Source organism: Dipodomys spectabilis, unplaced genomic scaffold (assembly GCF_019054845.1).
Source record: "Dipodomys spectabilis isolate Male_0828 unplaced genomic scaffold, ASM1905484v1 ptg000157l, whole genome shotgun sequence".
NCBI lineage: Eukaryota > Metazoa > Chordata > Mammalia > Rodentia > Heteromyidae > Dipodomys > Dipodomys spectabilis.
In genome coordinates, this window is record NW_024870834.1 from 18,313,516 (window position 1) to 18,330,180 (window position 16,665).

Here is a 16,665-nt window from a genome sequence, read left to right on the forward strand (position 1 = left end):
GTAAGGGACCTTAATACCCTGTTTTAGTGCAACTAGCTTCTTCCCTAGAGGTTCCTAAGGAGCCAGGCTCAGTGTCAGTGTTCAGTGAATGTTTACTTAGTTCAGTGACCAAAGCTATGGCTCTAGAGGACCTTTGCTATTTATATTGGCTGTCCAGTACCTTAAATATGACTTCTGGGTTGAAGGAATTTATACACCCCAAGTTGAAGTTTGAGAATACAGATAAGCCCTATAGCTTCCTATAGCTAGCATACAACAGTAATTCCTACACTAAATTTTAAATCAGAAACTAGTGATTTATCAGTCAGGAACCACAGGATTCCTTATGAGAGGGGACATCCATAGACCCAGAGCCACAGTAGCAGTGATTGACAGTGAGGTGGGAAATCAAGTTCCACTTTATTAATAGCAAGGCCAGTGCCTAAAACAACAAAGTTTCCTTAATAAAATGGGAGTCCAAAACTAAAATGGTACAAGAAAGTATGTCTGTCTCATCACCTACAGCCAAACACTGACTGGTTGTACAAAGCCAGACTAAAAAAAAAACATTTGATGGAAAGCATCTTTATGTAGAAATGGACTTGGGGTCCTCTTCTCAGTTCAAGATTCTGGGAAGGAGAAAGAGGAAGAACCATGACACAAACCCGAATGAATGGCAGTTCTACCCATTAATAAACAGGCTGACCCATCTTGGATTCTGATTAGCAGTATCTTCTCCCTTGGTGGTTTGTAGGAGGAATGTATGAGCAGAGGCCTTGAGTAGGCTGTCCTTAGTGTTTACAATAATTATTAATGGAGTGCTTCACTCAGTCTGTCCTTCAAGCTACTGTATTAAGATAGTATGTCAAAGGCACTCATTAGCATATGTTAATTGAAATAATGGAGTAGCGACAGAGAAAGACATCTAGTCTGTGTGGTGTGGGACTGGCCTATAAACCAATCTGCTTGCCTGTGGAAACAAAGAACAAAAAAAAAAAGAGAGACAAATCAGGAAGGAGCAGAAAAGGGGAAAAATTTTTTTTTTTAAAAAGGAAGTCATTTCACAATCCCAATATTATAAAGATCAACTCAAGGACTAAATTTTGGCAGCTGGAAATCACTGTTGAACTCAGCAAGAACTTTAATGGTGGTGAGGGTGGGTTTGAGCATAGCTGTTCTCTGCTCTATTGCAGTTCTTAAAGGACTCAAGCCATCCCTTCCTCCCCCAGCTGATGTAATTGGTCTGTGGTCCAGTTGGGGAATGGGGAATGGAGATTTGTTTCAAAAGCTCCCCAGGTGATCCTAATGTGTAGCCAGGGTTAAAAAAACAAAAAAACTGCTTCATTGGATTGCAGAATTAATAGACAAGAGTGCAGGGGAGGGCAGTATACTTCAGTGGTAGGCAAGAGATCAAAGGGTAGAAGAAGGGCATTTTTGCTTGAAGAGGATGGCTTTGAACATATTAAAGTGCAAAACTGTATGTGACAGGATTGAGAGACTGTATTAGACTGAACATGGCATGGATTAAGGGGAGGGCCTAGGTCACAGGATTCTTCTTTCGAAGTTATAAGAAGGAAGAAGTGAGGAAGTGTGCATTGGAGGATCTGTGAGAGTGGGAAGTTCTACCTAAGGTTGTTATGGGCCCCAGAGAAGTGACAGTAGTTGGTGGGATTGAGAGGTGGAGGTTGCAAGGGTTTTACAATGACCAGTTCACAAAATTGCTGGAATCAAAGGAGGCACTGCCTGAGATAAATACTGAACAATTTGAGTTGTCACTGTGATTTTGGGGTGGCATCAATTTGCTTGGTCTTAAGGTATTTTTCACAGGACAATTGAAAAAATAACATATCTATATATATAGATATATATATAGATATATAATGATGAAATGGTCATATTTATATTCTCTGACACTTGTCTTTCACTTTTCAACTGAAAGTAACAGAAATCTGCAAGGGTCAGAACTTTTAAAGAAAGAAAATGTTAATTAACTGGTGTCTTAAAAAGCCTTCTTTTGGGGGGAGGGGGACAATACTGGGGTTTGAATCAGGACCTCACCCTTGCTTGCTCAATTGGCTACCACTTGAATCATGCCTCCAGCTGAGTCTTTTGCTGGTTATTTTAAAGTTTATCCAATTTTTCTGCACAGGCTGGCTCAGAACTGAGGTTCTCTAGATCTCAGCCATTTGTGTAGCTAGGATTATAGGCATACACCACCAGCACTACTCACCAAAATAAGAATTAAAAGCCCCTCAAAAGTGAAGAAGCAACATGGGACAACTTGTAGCACATTTTGGCAGATACCACAAACTCCTTAGTCACAGTAACTTTAGCAATTGGGCACTTGACTCCTCAAGTTTTAGCAACAAGTCATTACTACAAATGACACAAATAATAAATAAAATGTCATGATTTCTTTTCAAAGCTCTTAAAATTAAGGCAGCATATTCTGAAACAGTGAACTCATGACTGAGACAACAAAAATAGCCAGATGTTGGTGATCCCCAGTCCGATATTCACCAAATCAGGGCAGGGAAGCAGGGCTGTGGGAACTGATTCGGCATACTCTGAACTCTCTTAGCAGATTACCATGAATATAAGTGGCATTTATTGTACACCTGCTATGTACCCAAGGTAGCTTTAAAAAATTCATTAGCACATATTTACCCATTTAAAAAGGTTCTTCCCATCCATCTTACATATCATCCTTTCTCAGTATTTCCAATCTTTCAGGATCCTGCCAAGAGAAAATCTGGGAAATAGACATTAACAGTAGTCATATACAAAAGACTTTACTTCTGGAGGAGCTATAGCACCTGACCTTATGATACTGGTATGTTAAGACATCTCTATTCAACTGTGGTTCAGTGCCTATATTCAATACCCTGGAGAGCTTGTTAGAAGCTTGCTGGGCCTCCCCCACCCCATCTCTGGATCAGCAGGCTGCCAACTTAGGGGACCACTGGGACCAGGGAACACCCTTTGAGCCCCTGGTTGGTGCATCTTCTTTTCTCTTTGCCTTCCGACTTCCCAGCCTCACCAAGGTTGCTTCCTTCATGTACATCTTCAGTCCACTCTTCAATATTGTGTTTGAAATGTTTTAGTCCCAAGTCTTGACAGTTTTGTCTACATTCAGGAAAATAGGTTCTTTTAGCCATAATTGTTTTACTGGACTTACAACCTTACAGTCCACTCTTTAGTTATGCTGCTCATCTTTTTGTCCATATTGCTGAGGATCTTCATGTTTCTCAGACTTTTAACACAGGAAAAAAGGTGCTCTGGGCCACTCAGTGCTCAATTGTAGAATTTACCATTGTCACCTTCTGCTGTTTCAGGTGTTTGTTTTCCTTTCTTTCTGTCTTGGGGCTTGCCCTCAGAATCTGGGCATTGTCCTGAGCTGTTTTGTTCAAGGCTAGTGCTTTACCACTATGAGCCTCAGCTCTCACTTCATGGATATTCCTGCCCAGTTTAGCTTTGAGCTACAATCCTCTCAGCCTCATGACCAGCTAGGATTGCAGGTGTAAGTCAACAGCACCTATCTCGTTTCTGTTTCTAATGATTTTTTTTCTTATTTGTTGCTATCAGCAGTAAACTCTGCTGTCTTAACAGGAGGGGAAGATAAGAAAATAGTTAAGTACAATTAGCAGATCCAGCACTAGCAAAGGAAGCAGTTGACGAGAACAAACTTCTCATATGATCCCTCATACTACCCTGAGAGCCACAACACCCTCTACGATACACCTCCAAATCTGTATTGACAGCTGCTAGAGCAGGCCACACTCAACTCAAACAAGTGTCACAAAACACACAGGAACTGAATTCAGCTTCAAGGTTGAGGTTTTTTGTTTGCTTTTTTGTCAGTCGTGGCGCATGAACTCTGGGCCTGGGCGCTTTCCCTGTGCTCTTCAGCTCAAGGCAAGCATTCTACTGCTTGAGCCATAGCACCATTCTGGTTTTCTAGTGGTTTAGTGGAGGTAAGAGTCTCACAGACTTTCCTGCCTGGTCTCGCTTTGAATCATGACCCTCAGATCTCAGCCTCCTGAGTAGCTAGGATTACAGGCATGAGCCACCAGTGCCCGGCTAGGCTGAGTTTTTTTCAACAGTCTTTTCCTCCTCTCCAGTGTGAAGGTGGTTGCATGTTGCTCACACCACAGCCATGATGTTAGAGCAACGACCTGAAATGAGCCAGGCACAATCCGGACCCTTTGCCTAGAGCCCGAGTGACAACTTCATCATACCAGCTCCTTCATCTCTACAACTGTCACCTTCTCAATTAAAAGTGGCTTCAATGACAACTTGTAGGCTGTGGAAGACATGCAGCTATTACAGTGTCTCAAATCTCAAAATACAAAGCTCAATCTTTATCTTTTTAGGATTCACACCTAATTACTTGTCTTACATGTTAAGTGTGACTTAACAAAGGATGCCACTTATTTCGATGTTACCACTGCCAATGGCTAGATCCTATTTCATAATCCAGTAAAACATGTGAAATCTTTCACTGCAATTGGTTTTTAACTAATTCAATTGAAAGTATGAACTATTTTCTAATCTGCTACTCAAAGTTACTCTGCCCCATTTAAATATGATAAAACATAAATAGCCACTAAACTCTTCAATTACTACCAAAAAGCAATACAGGAATGTTAATACAAATGAAGTTATCCCTTTAGAATGCTGCATCTGAAAAATAACCTTAGGTAAGGAAAACTAACTTATCAAAGTTTTTCATGCAAGTAGACATTGTCTTGACTTTATTCCATTGTGGGGGAAAAAAAAACACAAAAAGCAGGATGCAGACAGATGCTTTGTATAGTCAAATGGGATGAGTCAAAAACCTATGAATACAGAAGAACTCAGTTTCAGTTTTACTTTTGAGCAGGTCAAACACTTGAGCTCAACCATCATCCTCAAAGTATGCAACACCAGCAGTTTCTTCAACAATGATTACAAAACCTGATTGTAAAGCTATACTTTTTCTTGAAAGGTAACTGACTCTTCTTAATTCATGACTCTAAACACCATGCCATTATAAAAAGGAAACTGAAAATTTTAAATACACTTGATATGTTAGCCTCTAGAAATGGTTAATACAGAAAATCAAGGTTGATTAATCTAGCATCCAGCACCTTAAAATGAGAAGCATAATTTATAACTCTGCATTGGTTAGTATTTGCCTGTTTAATATTCTATTGTCTTAGGTGACTAATTTTATTCTCATTTATTACAGGTAATGTTGCATTCCTGTGGTAATCCCTGTTAAAAAGTATTAAAAAATATATAGAAAAGCATGCCCAAGAAAGATAAGCATTCATGGAAAGCTCTCATAAAAACGTGGCTCTCAGACTGACTCAAATCCATTAACAAAAAACAACAGATTACAATCCAATGAAGAAAAATCTGGAAGTTTAGGCTTTCAGTTTTTGCTGTCATGTGATTTTCAAGCAAATCACTCAACCCTGTTTTCGTAAAATGGCATATCTCCGTAGAGATGTGTAAATAATTAAGGTTTTATATCATGGGTAGACTGACTAGGTAACATGGTATGAAGATGCACACCTCTGCACCATGCCTTGGTCACAGGAGCGATTTCTGCAAGAGCCACTGAGGATAACATAAAGAAAAACAGGATCATTCATAGTTTTCTCCCTTAAATCCAATCACGCGTTTTAAAATTGTGTCCAATAGTCCACTGTGGGATTAGGTGAGAATTCATTTAACAACAAAACCTACCTTCATCACTGAGATAATTCAGTAGAGCCAGTAGAGCTAACAGGCACCACCTTCTCTCTACCTCTGTGGGTACAGCTCACAGGGAACAGAAGTGCAGTCTTGACACTCCAACAGAACTCTCACTCCTTCAGGGGTGATTCTGAAGATGCCTGGGCTTTAACACTGTTCTCCCATCCCACATCCTCCATCTGCCCCAGCCTCCACCATATCCCTTGTGGGGGCCAACTCATATCATCTCACACTTACATAAAGTACAATGACAAGATTCATACCCAACCACCTGCCCACCTCATTGACAACGAAATTCTGGAGTTTCCACCGATAGGAACTGTAATTTTTAAAGAGAACACAGTAAAGCAACACACCAATAATTACACTCTGTGTGGGAGGGACAATTTCACTCTAGGGAAAGGAAGCACAGTACCACCCACACCTACATTAAAACAAAACACCGGGGCATGTGTGTATGCACATGCTCCTTTCCCAGGTGACCAGAACAGTGAGCATGTAACAAACAGCTTTCATGTCCTTCAGAGTAAAAGCACTCAGTTCATACAAAAAAAGAACCCTCTGTCAACCAGACCCCTGCATGACAGACATTCTTGATAATACTTTTGAGAAAGCTTGTCACTTTTCTCCAGCAGCTCCCGGCAGTCACTTATTCCTCAATTTGACAAAGTAATATCCAACTTCAGGCACGACTGTATATATAACTCTACATGCAGCTGAGCAGTCATGAACACACCAAGTAGAAAGGCATGTCAAAAGACATTTTTTCCTCTCCAAATCATGGCCCCAAGAAACCATTTTTATAATAAAAGTGTCAGTTTCTACTGTAGGTCATTGACCTCTAACAGTAACAGTGAAGTTCCACTTAGGACATAAGGCTTACACAGAGACCTGAAGGATGACATCATCCACTGACCATGTCAAGTTTGCTGCCCACCTAAACTATGTCTCCATATCATTACAGCAATGTGTATGTATAGACAATGTCCTCTTTCAGCAGAACAACTTTGGAGATGAGGGAAAGGACAATGCAGCTGCAGGTGATCCTATTACACCAGCTGCAGGCATGAAGTTCCCATGCTGCTGGTGTCTCTTGAGGCCACAAACTGAAACCTTGATTGACATATGGTATTGGCACTCTAGATGAACCAAGGCCTAGTTCAACAGCAAGCCTCATCTCCTGCAAGCAAAGCTCCATTCAGGAATTGGTTTTGGAACTGGATGTAAATTTGGGACTTCCTCAAATATTAAAAGCTTTATACAAAAGATATGCAAAAGCCATTTCTAGTATTTCAGGAACAACATCTGCAAAAAAGCAACAGCTCTCTAACGGAAGCTGTAGATAAAAGGATAATAACGTAATAAACAGGACATAGCATAGGCATCCTTCTCTTGAATTGTGGCTTCCATACTTTACTAATTAAAAGAAAGAAAGTATTAAGATTCCCACAATATGATTCTCTAAGTGCACAAGTCCTCAGCCAGGTGTGAAGTGAAAGAACTGGACAGTGGAGCTAGGAGAGACTGCACACAGTTTCAGGTCCTGTGGTGACAGTGCTCTCTAGCTGCATCCAGAGCCCTTTTCCTGGGGTGTCTTAAAAAACGTGGCTGCAGTTGAGTCAGTGGCTTTGTCTATGGTAGAGGTCCTGATCAACCACTCAGAGTCTGGAGACTGTGGGACTTGCACTGTCGGCGGGGCTGCTGGAGCTGGCTCCATCGCTTCCATGTGAACTGGTTGTAGCAGTAAAAGGAGGAAAACAGTCAGGGGAGAAGAATTAGAAGGAGAGACATATAACACTAAAATATCCTTAATCCTAATAATTCATGTACTTTAAACCCAAGTGGTTTTTCCTTTTTCTTCATAAAATTTTAAGCATTTCTCCATTTGAGAAAACAAATACCTTCAGTAGCACAAATTCACAATGTAGTAAAAAGTCAACCATTGAACATTCACATGCTATACTAAACAATATTACAGACAGGCTCTTTCTGTTTCTGTTTTTCCTTTCTCTTTCCTGCTCCTCTCCTTCCCCTTTTGGCAGAATGATGGGTTTAAACTAGGGCCTCATGGCTTGCTAAAACTACCAAACATTACCACACATTTCCAAATGACTCTGGTCGGGGGCTGGGAAGGTGGCTCAGTGGTAGAGCGCTTTCCTTGCATGCATGATGCCCTGGGTTCGATTGCTCAGCACCACATAAGCAAAAAGAAAAAAGCCGGAAGTGGCACTGTGGCTCAAGTGGTAGAGTGCTAGCCTTGAGCTAAAGAGCTAAGGGAAAGCGCCCAGACCCAGAGTTCAGGCCCCACGACCGGACCCCAAAAAAACCAAATGACCCTGATGCAGTAGTACAAACCACCATCATTAGCTCTCACTGCTGAGAACAAATAGGCATTAAAATAGAGTGGCACGTAGTAAAGCTCAGATTTTACCCTGCAGTCCAATAATTCTCCCAGGAATGTAACTGGAATGTTAAATTTTTTCTTTAACAGAAGGAAAAAAAAATCAGAAAATACAAGAGCATACCCAGAGTTCATTTCAGATTCATTTCAGATTTCAGAGTTCATACATCCACAAATATATACAAACATGAGTTTCTTTGTATTTAGCAGATTTCTGCATAATATAGGTCTCCTGGCTGAACCATATTTGATCGTGTGTATATACATTTTGTTTACCCATTTATCTGGCTATGGACATCTAGGTGGTCTGTACTTTTTGACTATTGTGAATATTAGTATCTATATGATCTGCTTTTCATTCTTTTTTTCTTTTTTTTGGGTCCTGTCATGGGACCTGAACTCTGGGCCTGGGTGCTGTCCCTCAGCTCTTCAGCTCAAGGCTAGCGCTCTACCACTTGAGCCACAGCGCCACTTCCGGCTTTTTTCTTTTTGCTTATATGGTGCTGAGGAATCGAACCCAGGGCCTCTGGCATGCAAGGCATGCGCTCTACCACTGAGCCACCTTCCCAGCCCCCTGCTTTTCATTCTTTATGGAGAAACAATTACTAAATCACATGCCATTTTTATTTACTTTTCTAAGGAACTGCCACAGTTTCCTCTAGTGTTGTGCCATTTTTCATTCCCATCAGAAATACACAGAGATCCAATCACATCTTTGCCAACTCCTGTGCTCTCTAGGTTTTGGTGTAGCTATACTAATGAGTGTGAAGTAGTTTAGAACATTTGCACTTATTCTCTCAGAGTCTAATGTGACACTTTGCATGAGAGCATAAAACAGTATACAATCTAAATGTCTTTAAAGAATATTTAATTGTAGTGGATTTATTACCCTTATACATGTAATACTAGACATATGGCAGTGAGAACTGAGTAACTGTGGCAAAGCAAAATCCAAATGGAAGAACAGGACTGGGAGAAACTTGTAACATCAAATAGACATAGTTTGAATTCTTTTACAGAAGGTTCAGAAACATGCCAAAACAGACAATATATTGAAGATACATATGTGTATTAAAACTACTTGAGAAGGGCTGGGAAGGTGGCTCAGTGGTAGAGCGCTTGCCTTGCATGCATGAGGCCCTGGGTTCGATTCCTCAGCACCACATAAGCAAAAAGAAAAAAGCTGGAAGTGGCGCTGTGGCTCAAGTGGTAGAGCGCTAGCCTTGAGCTGAAGAGCTGAGGGACAGCGCCCAGGCCCAGAGTTCAGGCCCCACGACCGGACCCAAAAAAAAAAAAAAAAGATCTAAGGATCACAGTCCAAAGCGAGCCCAGGCAAGAAAGCCCATGAGACTCCAACCACTAGAAAATGGGAAGTGGAGCTGTGGTAGAGCATTAGCCTTCAGCAAAAAAAAAAAAAAAGCTCAGGGACAAACAACTATTTGAGAAAAAAAAGGCCAAAAGAATGATAAATAACTGAAAAGAAAAAAACGAAGTAACTGTTACCTCTAAGCAAAGTGGGAAGAAGCATTTAAAAGTAATATTCTTACTTGTGGATAGGAATGGGAGAGAAAAACTGGGAGAGAGGAGGGAAGGGGTGCCCCTTTGTACATCACCTTTATAACAATGATTTTTTTTAAGTAATATTGTTAACTGGGTGCTGATGGCACCAGTGGCTCTCATCTGCAATCCTAGCTACTCAGAGATTGAGATCTGAGAATTGCGGTTCAAAGACAACCCGAGCAGTAATGTTCCCAGAACTCTTTATCTCCAATTAAAAAAAAAAAACTGGAGGTGGAGCTGTGGCTCAAGTGGTAGAGCTCCAGCTTTGAGCGTAAAGGTTCAGGGGACAGTGCCCGGGTGCTGTTCAAAGCCCAGGACCAGCATAAAAACAACAAAAATAATACTCTTTTTCTTAAAGCAGATAATGGGTTCATGGATATTACCTGCTTGTCTTTACACTTCACATATCTACTAAATGTTCTTTTATGGTCACTCAGTATTTCCCATGTAAATAATAGAATAATACCTAAAAATACTATTTCAATTTTAAGATACTATTAGTTTATCCAAAAAGCAAGTATCTAGGGAACCTATTCTATGTGCTAGGTATTGGACAACATATTGGGGGCTTATCAGGGAGAAAAACCTTGCTGTTCTGAATGCACCCCTAACTAATACCATTGGACTGATGTTCAGAGTCTCATGTAACTAACGGATTAACTGTTAAGGATCCTTCTGAATGATGCTCTAAGGTCACAAATCCTATTACAGGGAAAGGAAGGTCAAGAAAGGCTTATGGAATACCCAAAATAATCTAGCCTCTTAATAGAATCTCCGATCGTCCCAGTTCCCATATACTATGTGTTTAGTCTATGAAGAACTGGCTCAAATCTATCATCTCATGAAGAAAATCATCTCAAGAACTCTAGTTTTCATCCTTGTGCTTCTTCTTCTTCTTTTTTTTTTTTTGGGGGGGGGGTCCGGTCGTGGGGCCTAAACTCTGGGCCTGGACACTGTCCCTCAGCTCTTCAGCTCAAGGCTGGCGCTCTACCACTTGAGCCACAGCGCCACTTCCAGGTTTTTTCTTTTTGCATTATGTGGTGCTGAGGAATCGAACCCAGGGCCTCATGCATGCAAGGCAAGCACTCCACCACTGAACCACCTTCCCAGCCCCATCATCCTTGTGTTTCTTATAGCTGCTTAGTCTCAATATTTAGAGAAAGTCTTTTTTTTTTAAATTATTCTTTACCAAATGCATCTTTTTTCCTTTTTATGTTTTTAAGTATGAGACTAGTATTTGAACTTGGTACCTGACCCTTTCAGTCATTGGCTGGACACTCTACCAACTGACCCATGTTGCCAACCTCTCCCAAGTACATTCTAAAAGATCAAACAGCATGTTTACTTCATCCTGAGGTAAAGATTGGGGCACCAGTCTCAGAAGCAGGTTTGCACACTTACTCCCTAAGGTCCAGGGCACAGCTCTATGCACTAAACATCTGCATGCTATTAAGCCATAAAGGGGAGGGAAGAGAAGATTAGAAGAAGAAATAAGGTGCTACACTTCCAAGATGGGTCTACTTAGTGACTCAATGAAGGGGTTCTTTTCCCTAGCCTTTTGCTACCACTAGAACAAAAAGACAAATATAATATCACCATTCCTTCACATTCTACCTCTCTAACCTTATTAATATCTTTAAATTCAGTTCAATTTCAACTCAAAAGTTTCTACCAATGGGGGAAGGGGAAAGAGAAAAGATTTGTGGCTGCATGTTTAAGAAAGAAGCTGAATTCATCACAATGACAGGGGAGAGTGTTGGCAGAGATCTGAGCTATTTATTCTTTTAGGAAAATCCTATAAAGAATGACACAAGGAAGCCTCTATCTGCAGTCTTGTTCATCACACTGGTGAAGAGCCGATAACAGATGTATGCAGTAGCGTGATTTACTGCCAGGAGCTGGCCCCTGATGTGTATTAATACAGCGGCAAAGCAGGACGCACCTCTCTTCATCACTCATTTCTATAAAAGAGGTGGAATCCGAGATGGCCCGATGTTAGGCAGAGCAAGCCCATTTGTTCTACTGACTGATGGCATGGGCTCAGGCTATGTCCTTCACCTCCATGGGGCACTCAGGTTGTGGGGAGGGAAAAAAAGAAAGAAAATGCTCAGTATAGCAGGGCCTAGTCAACAAGTGAGAGAAGAGGATTTGGCATCATAGGGAAAATATTTAAAGCTAATGTTTCTTTAATGCGCTTCCCTGGTACATTTAAAAAACTTTAATATCGAATAAGCATTTTAAATTCTTCCCAATGGTTCTTTTCTTATAAAGAATGAAAAGCTGGGCTGGTGTGCTCAGGGACAGAGTATTTGCCTAGCATGTTGTGAGGCCCTCTATTACTGGAATATTAAAAAAAAAAGTTAACAGCTAAAAGTAGAAGCTAGACATAAGGAAGAAAAAAACACAAAGGTAAGAATGCTTTAACACTATCAACTGGATGAGATCCTGAGACTGAGAGAGGATCAGTTTGATCAATTCTACTGTATGAAAAACCATAGAACACCTTTAGTATAAAAAGGACAATTCTAGAATAATAGGGGATTGGATCTGATCTTGGCTTAGGATTTATCAACAAGTCTCATTCAGGAAGTAATTTAAGCCTCATTTTTTTCTTAACTGTAATTGGGAATAAAAACAGCATTAATCTAATAAAGCTGCTGCTTTACATGAAAAATAATGAAGTAGAATAATGCAGTACTCTCCACACAGCACTTCAAAAATATATAATAATTATTAGGTCTATGATCAAGATTGTTTAGTATGATCATACCCCATCAAGCAGTCATCCCAAATACATCAAAGAAGCCAATTTCAGAGTGTGCTATAAGTGACTAAACAAAAGAAGGTAGATGGGTTTCATATCTGCTTGAGGCTTATTCTTCACTTAGTTATCAACTGATCAGAAATATCTAATACTTAGTATAAATTAAATATGCCTCATTCAAAATGCTTGGGACCAGAAATGTTTCATATTTGGGAATTTTTTGTACTTTTTTTTGTTGTTGTTAGTTATGGGGCTTGAATTCTGGGCCTGCGTGCTGTCCCTCAACTCTTCAGCTGAAGGCTAGTGAACCACAGCACCACTTCTGGTTTTCTGGTGGTTTATTGGAGTTTTACAGACTTTGCTGCCAGGGCTGGCTTTGAACTGTGATCCTCAGATCTAGGCCTCCTGAGTAGCTAGGATTACAGGCATGAGCCACAGGAGCCCAGCTAATTTTTTGAACTTTTCAATACTTGCATAAATGAGTTACTCTGAGATGGGACACAAGTTCAAATACAAAGTTCATTTTTGTTTCATAAACATCTTACACACATAGCCTTGCAGATAATTTTATACAATATTTTTACTGCTCCTGTTCTCAGACTGCAAGTTGTCATATGCAATCCAGGAATTGTGTGTGTGTGTGGGGGGGGGGGGTTGTTTTGTTTTGTTTTGGTCCGGTCATGGAGCCTGAACTCTGGGCCTGGGCGCTGTCCCTCAGCTCTTCAGATCAAGGCTAGCACTCTACCACTTGAGCCACAGTGCCACTTCCGGTTTTCTGGTGGTTAACTGGAGATAAGAGTCTCACGGACTTTCCTGCCTGGGCCTGCTTTGAACCGAGATCCTTAGATCTCAGCCTCCTAAGTAGCTAGTATTACAGGCACGAGCCACCCACACCGGGCTGAATGGTAATTCTTTTGTATAACTACTTAAAAGGTAATAAAACCAAGTTTCAGGTTCTGAAGCATTTTGAATTTTCTTATAAGGAAAGTTCATCCTGTATTTCTAAGGAAAATAACATAATCTATGATATTCCATACCCATGTCCTTGATGACACACATACAGTAAAGTACATAAACCTTCAGTGTATAACTCAAGAATCTACCTATGCAAACAGCCATGGAAGCCCCATCTGATTCATGACATGTAGGATTCCCCTCTTGGTCACTACTTCCCACCAAAGGTCACCACTATTTTAGTTTCTACCAAGTAAAACATTAGTTTTATATGAAAAACTAAAAGAATTAAGCCTGATAAACCATTTTAAATTCACAACATCATACCTAGTGAAATACTACACTAGTAAAGAAAATAAAATTTTAGCTGTTTAGCAATATCATGTCAGCTACTAACTAGATGCCAATTAAACCTCCTTCCCCAAGTTAAAAAAGAAAGAAAAAAAGGAAAAAAGAAAGAAAGAGAGAAAGAGAGAAAGAAAGGAAGGAAGGAAGGAAGGGAGGGAGGGAGGGAGGGAGGGAGGGAGGGAGGGAGGGTACCCACATGATTCCTTACTACTGACCAAACTGCCTCTCAACTCAATTTTCATTAACACAGACCTATTTTCCTGGCAGTGCTACTATCAGCTATGGCTAATAGTAGAATACTGGATTTCAAATTCTAGAAAATCATATGACAAGGTGAAAAACGCAAAGATTTTAGGGTCAGAGAGCACTGGGGAAATTCTAACAGCCTCAGTTTTCAATCAATTACATAAAACAAGGCAGATGCCAATGACCCAGGCCTATATTCCTATATTCCTAGCTACTTGGAAGGCTGAGATCTAAGGATCAGAGGCAGACAAATCTCTAATTAGCCAGCAAAAGGCCAGAACTGGAGGTGGCGTAGAGTGGTAGAGTAATGGCAGTGATAGATTGGTAGTGCTGGCAGTCAGTGAAAAAGCCTAGTCCAGAACAAATTAATAAACAAAAAGATTTAAGTAGATATAATTATGCTCCTAAATATGACATAATTTAGTTCCTAGCACACAGTAGGTGCTCAAGCTGCAAAAAATCACCTGCACTAGGGCTAGACAGAGATGCTGTGGCCACAGGCTTCCGTTTCCTCTTGATGTCACGTGTACATGGTGATCCCCAGTGTATGTTTCCCTGTCTACAAAAATGAGAAGAAAAAAAATGGTTTTAATTTTGTGATTCTTATTGTAAGGCATTAAACTCAGCCCAGATTAAATCCTTAGCCCAACAGACATATACTAACAAAAGGGGAACCACTGTCAGCCACAGTATTGACACATGGTTATTCAGAATTCAGAGTTGATCATAACCCATAAAACATACCACTCTAAACTTTTTACCTGACTTCAGAGTAGCAAACATTCAAAACTAATTTCAATAAAATTGTGTTTCATCACATGCTGATTTTTGCACAATTATTTTTCATGAAAACTATAACCATAATTGTTCTAAACTCACTAATGAAATACCTACTCCCAAGTGATGACATACTAAAAAGTTTAATGCTCCATGAAGAGAGATATTTGCATAAAACTTTAATAAGAAATTTAACCCTTCTTCCACTAGATATCTAGATTTTTAATACTGTCTACATCACAAGTAACTGTGGCTTTTAAAAATATTAATTACATGCTAATAATATATTCCATCATTTGAACATTATACAGCTTATGTTTTTTCAGCTATATGCAATACACTGGGCTCTTCAATGCTAGAAAAGCCAAAGATTCTCTAAAAGATAATGAACGGAATAACTGGCTCACTAGTTTAGCTCTCCACTTACTCTTTTCTCACAAACTAGACAGATCTGGCTCCTGATTAAGTACAAACTTGAGTCTCACCTTTACACAAAGCTTTGAACATCTGAAGCCTCACCTACCATGAATCATTATTTGACTGGTGTACATCCATCATCCTTCCTTAATGAGGCTTAATCTCCTTGAGATTAAGAACAGGGATCTTGAGAACAGGAACCATATTTACACTTCTTTCATAATTTTCTTATCTACCAACCTCATACAAGGGACATTTCTGATCTTCATTAGGTACATGCTGACCAGAAATTGGTAAAAATAAAAATTCTAAAAATCAAATGGTCAACTGGATAAACACTTAAAAGTAGTTAAAATGCTAAATTTAATATTATGTATACTTTACAATTGTTATTAGCATACATTAGATGTAAAAAGGGAGTTTTATTGTGGCACTTAAATGCACATAAACAATTTTTCTCAACCAATCTTCTTCTATCACTCTCCCTCATTCCTTTCCCTTTGCAAAACAACTTCGTTTCATTGTATTCAAACAAGCAAACAAACTACGTAGACCATATTATTCCATTCATCCTCTTCATTAACCTTTCACCTCCTGTGCTGCCCCTCATTTTCCAGTTAAGATTCTCACACATATATATATACACATACATACACACACACACACAGATCATAAAAGGAGTCTTTATTAATAAGATTATATGAGATGAACTCCTAATTGGTAGTCGCTGCTGGCAAACTAAGACAAGCAATAAGGAAAACGTGCACATTCCTTAAACTCTGTAAAAATGCTTTCCTCTTCAAGTGTTTCTCTTAAGACTATCTCCATGTTGGAAAGCTATTTCATAGTAGGCAGAATAACATGTTTTAGATTGAGTACATGAAAAGCATTATTTTTCTATGCCCCTACCTCATCAAGATTGGGAGAGAGAAGAAAAGAAACACTCAAACTACTCAAAGAAGACAGATAAAGTTCTTGTTTTTGGTTGTTTTGTTTTTGTTTCTGTTATTATAGTGTGGACTCACTACAGCCCAGCCTGGCCTTGAACTGCATTCTTTTGCCTTGGCCTCTCACGTGCTAGGATTATAAGCATGCATCATGACTGTCATTAGGACTTTTTTCTTTCTTTTTGGTTTCAGAGTTTACAACCTAAGAAGATGTTTTCCACCTGAGAGATGCATTACTGGGAAGAGCTTCAGAAGAGCTTTTTAGCTATTTAGGGTTAAAAAAATCTATTGTACAAGTTAAGCTAATGTCTAAAATATCACACTCATTTGGAGTAGCAAATGGTTGCTAGCTTAAGGAGCTTTTACAAAATATACATGCCCGCCCCACCAAGATCCTTATTTAATAGGTTGGGCAAAAGTGGGAGCACAATCAATAAGATGCTTATTTTAAAACTTCGTCCCCATATAATTCTAATGGCACCTAGTTACTAAGGAAATTACTGAGTTAAAAAACAAACAATCAAACCAGG

General features: G+C 39.7%; 1 protein-coding gene across 4 annotated transcripts in view; it reads right to left on the minus strand.

Moving 5' to 3' along the window:
* Positions 1 to 380: 380 nt before the first annotated feature.
* The window catches only part of Gpatch2l (G-patch domain containing 2 like), a 51,812-nt gene continuing 35,527 nt past the window's right edge, over positions 381 to 16,665 (minus strand). For 2 of the 4 annotated variants that reach the window (XM_042692594.1, XM_042692595.1), the window contains exon 10: positions 14,470 to 14,553. In XM_042692594.1, the coding sequence (XP_042548528.1) occupies positions 14,515 to 14,553 (39 nt within the window). In that variant the 3' untranslated portion in view covers positions 14,470 to 14,514. Of the gene's footprint in view, positions 609 to 2,646; positions 3,106 to 5,712; positions 7,453 to 14,458; positions 14,554 to 16,665 lie in introns of those variants that run through there. The other 2 variants (XR_006149434.1, XM_042692593.1) reach the window with 2 other exon arrangements.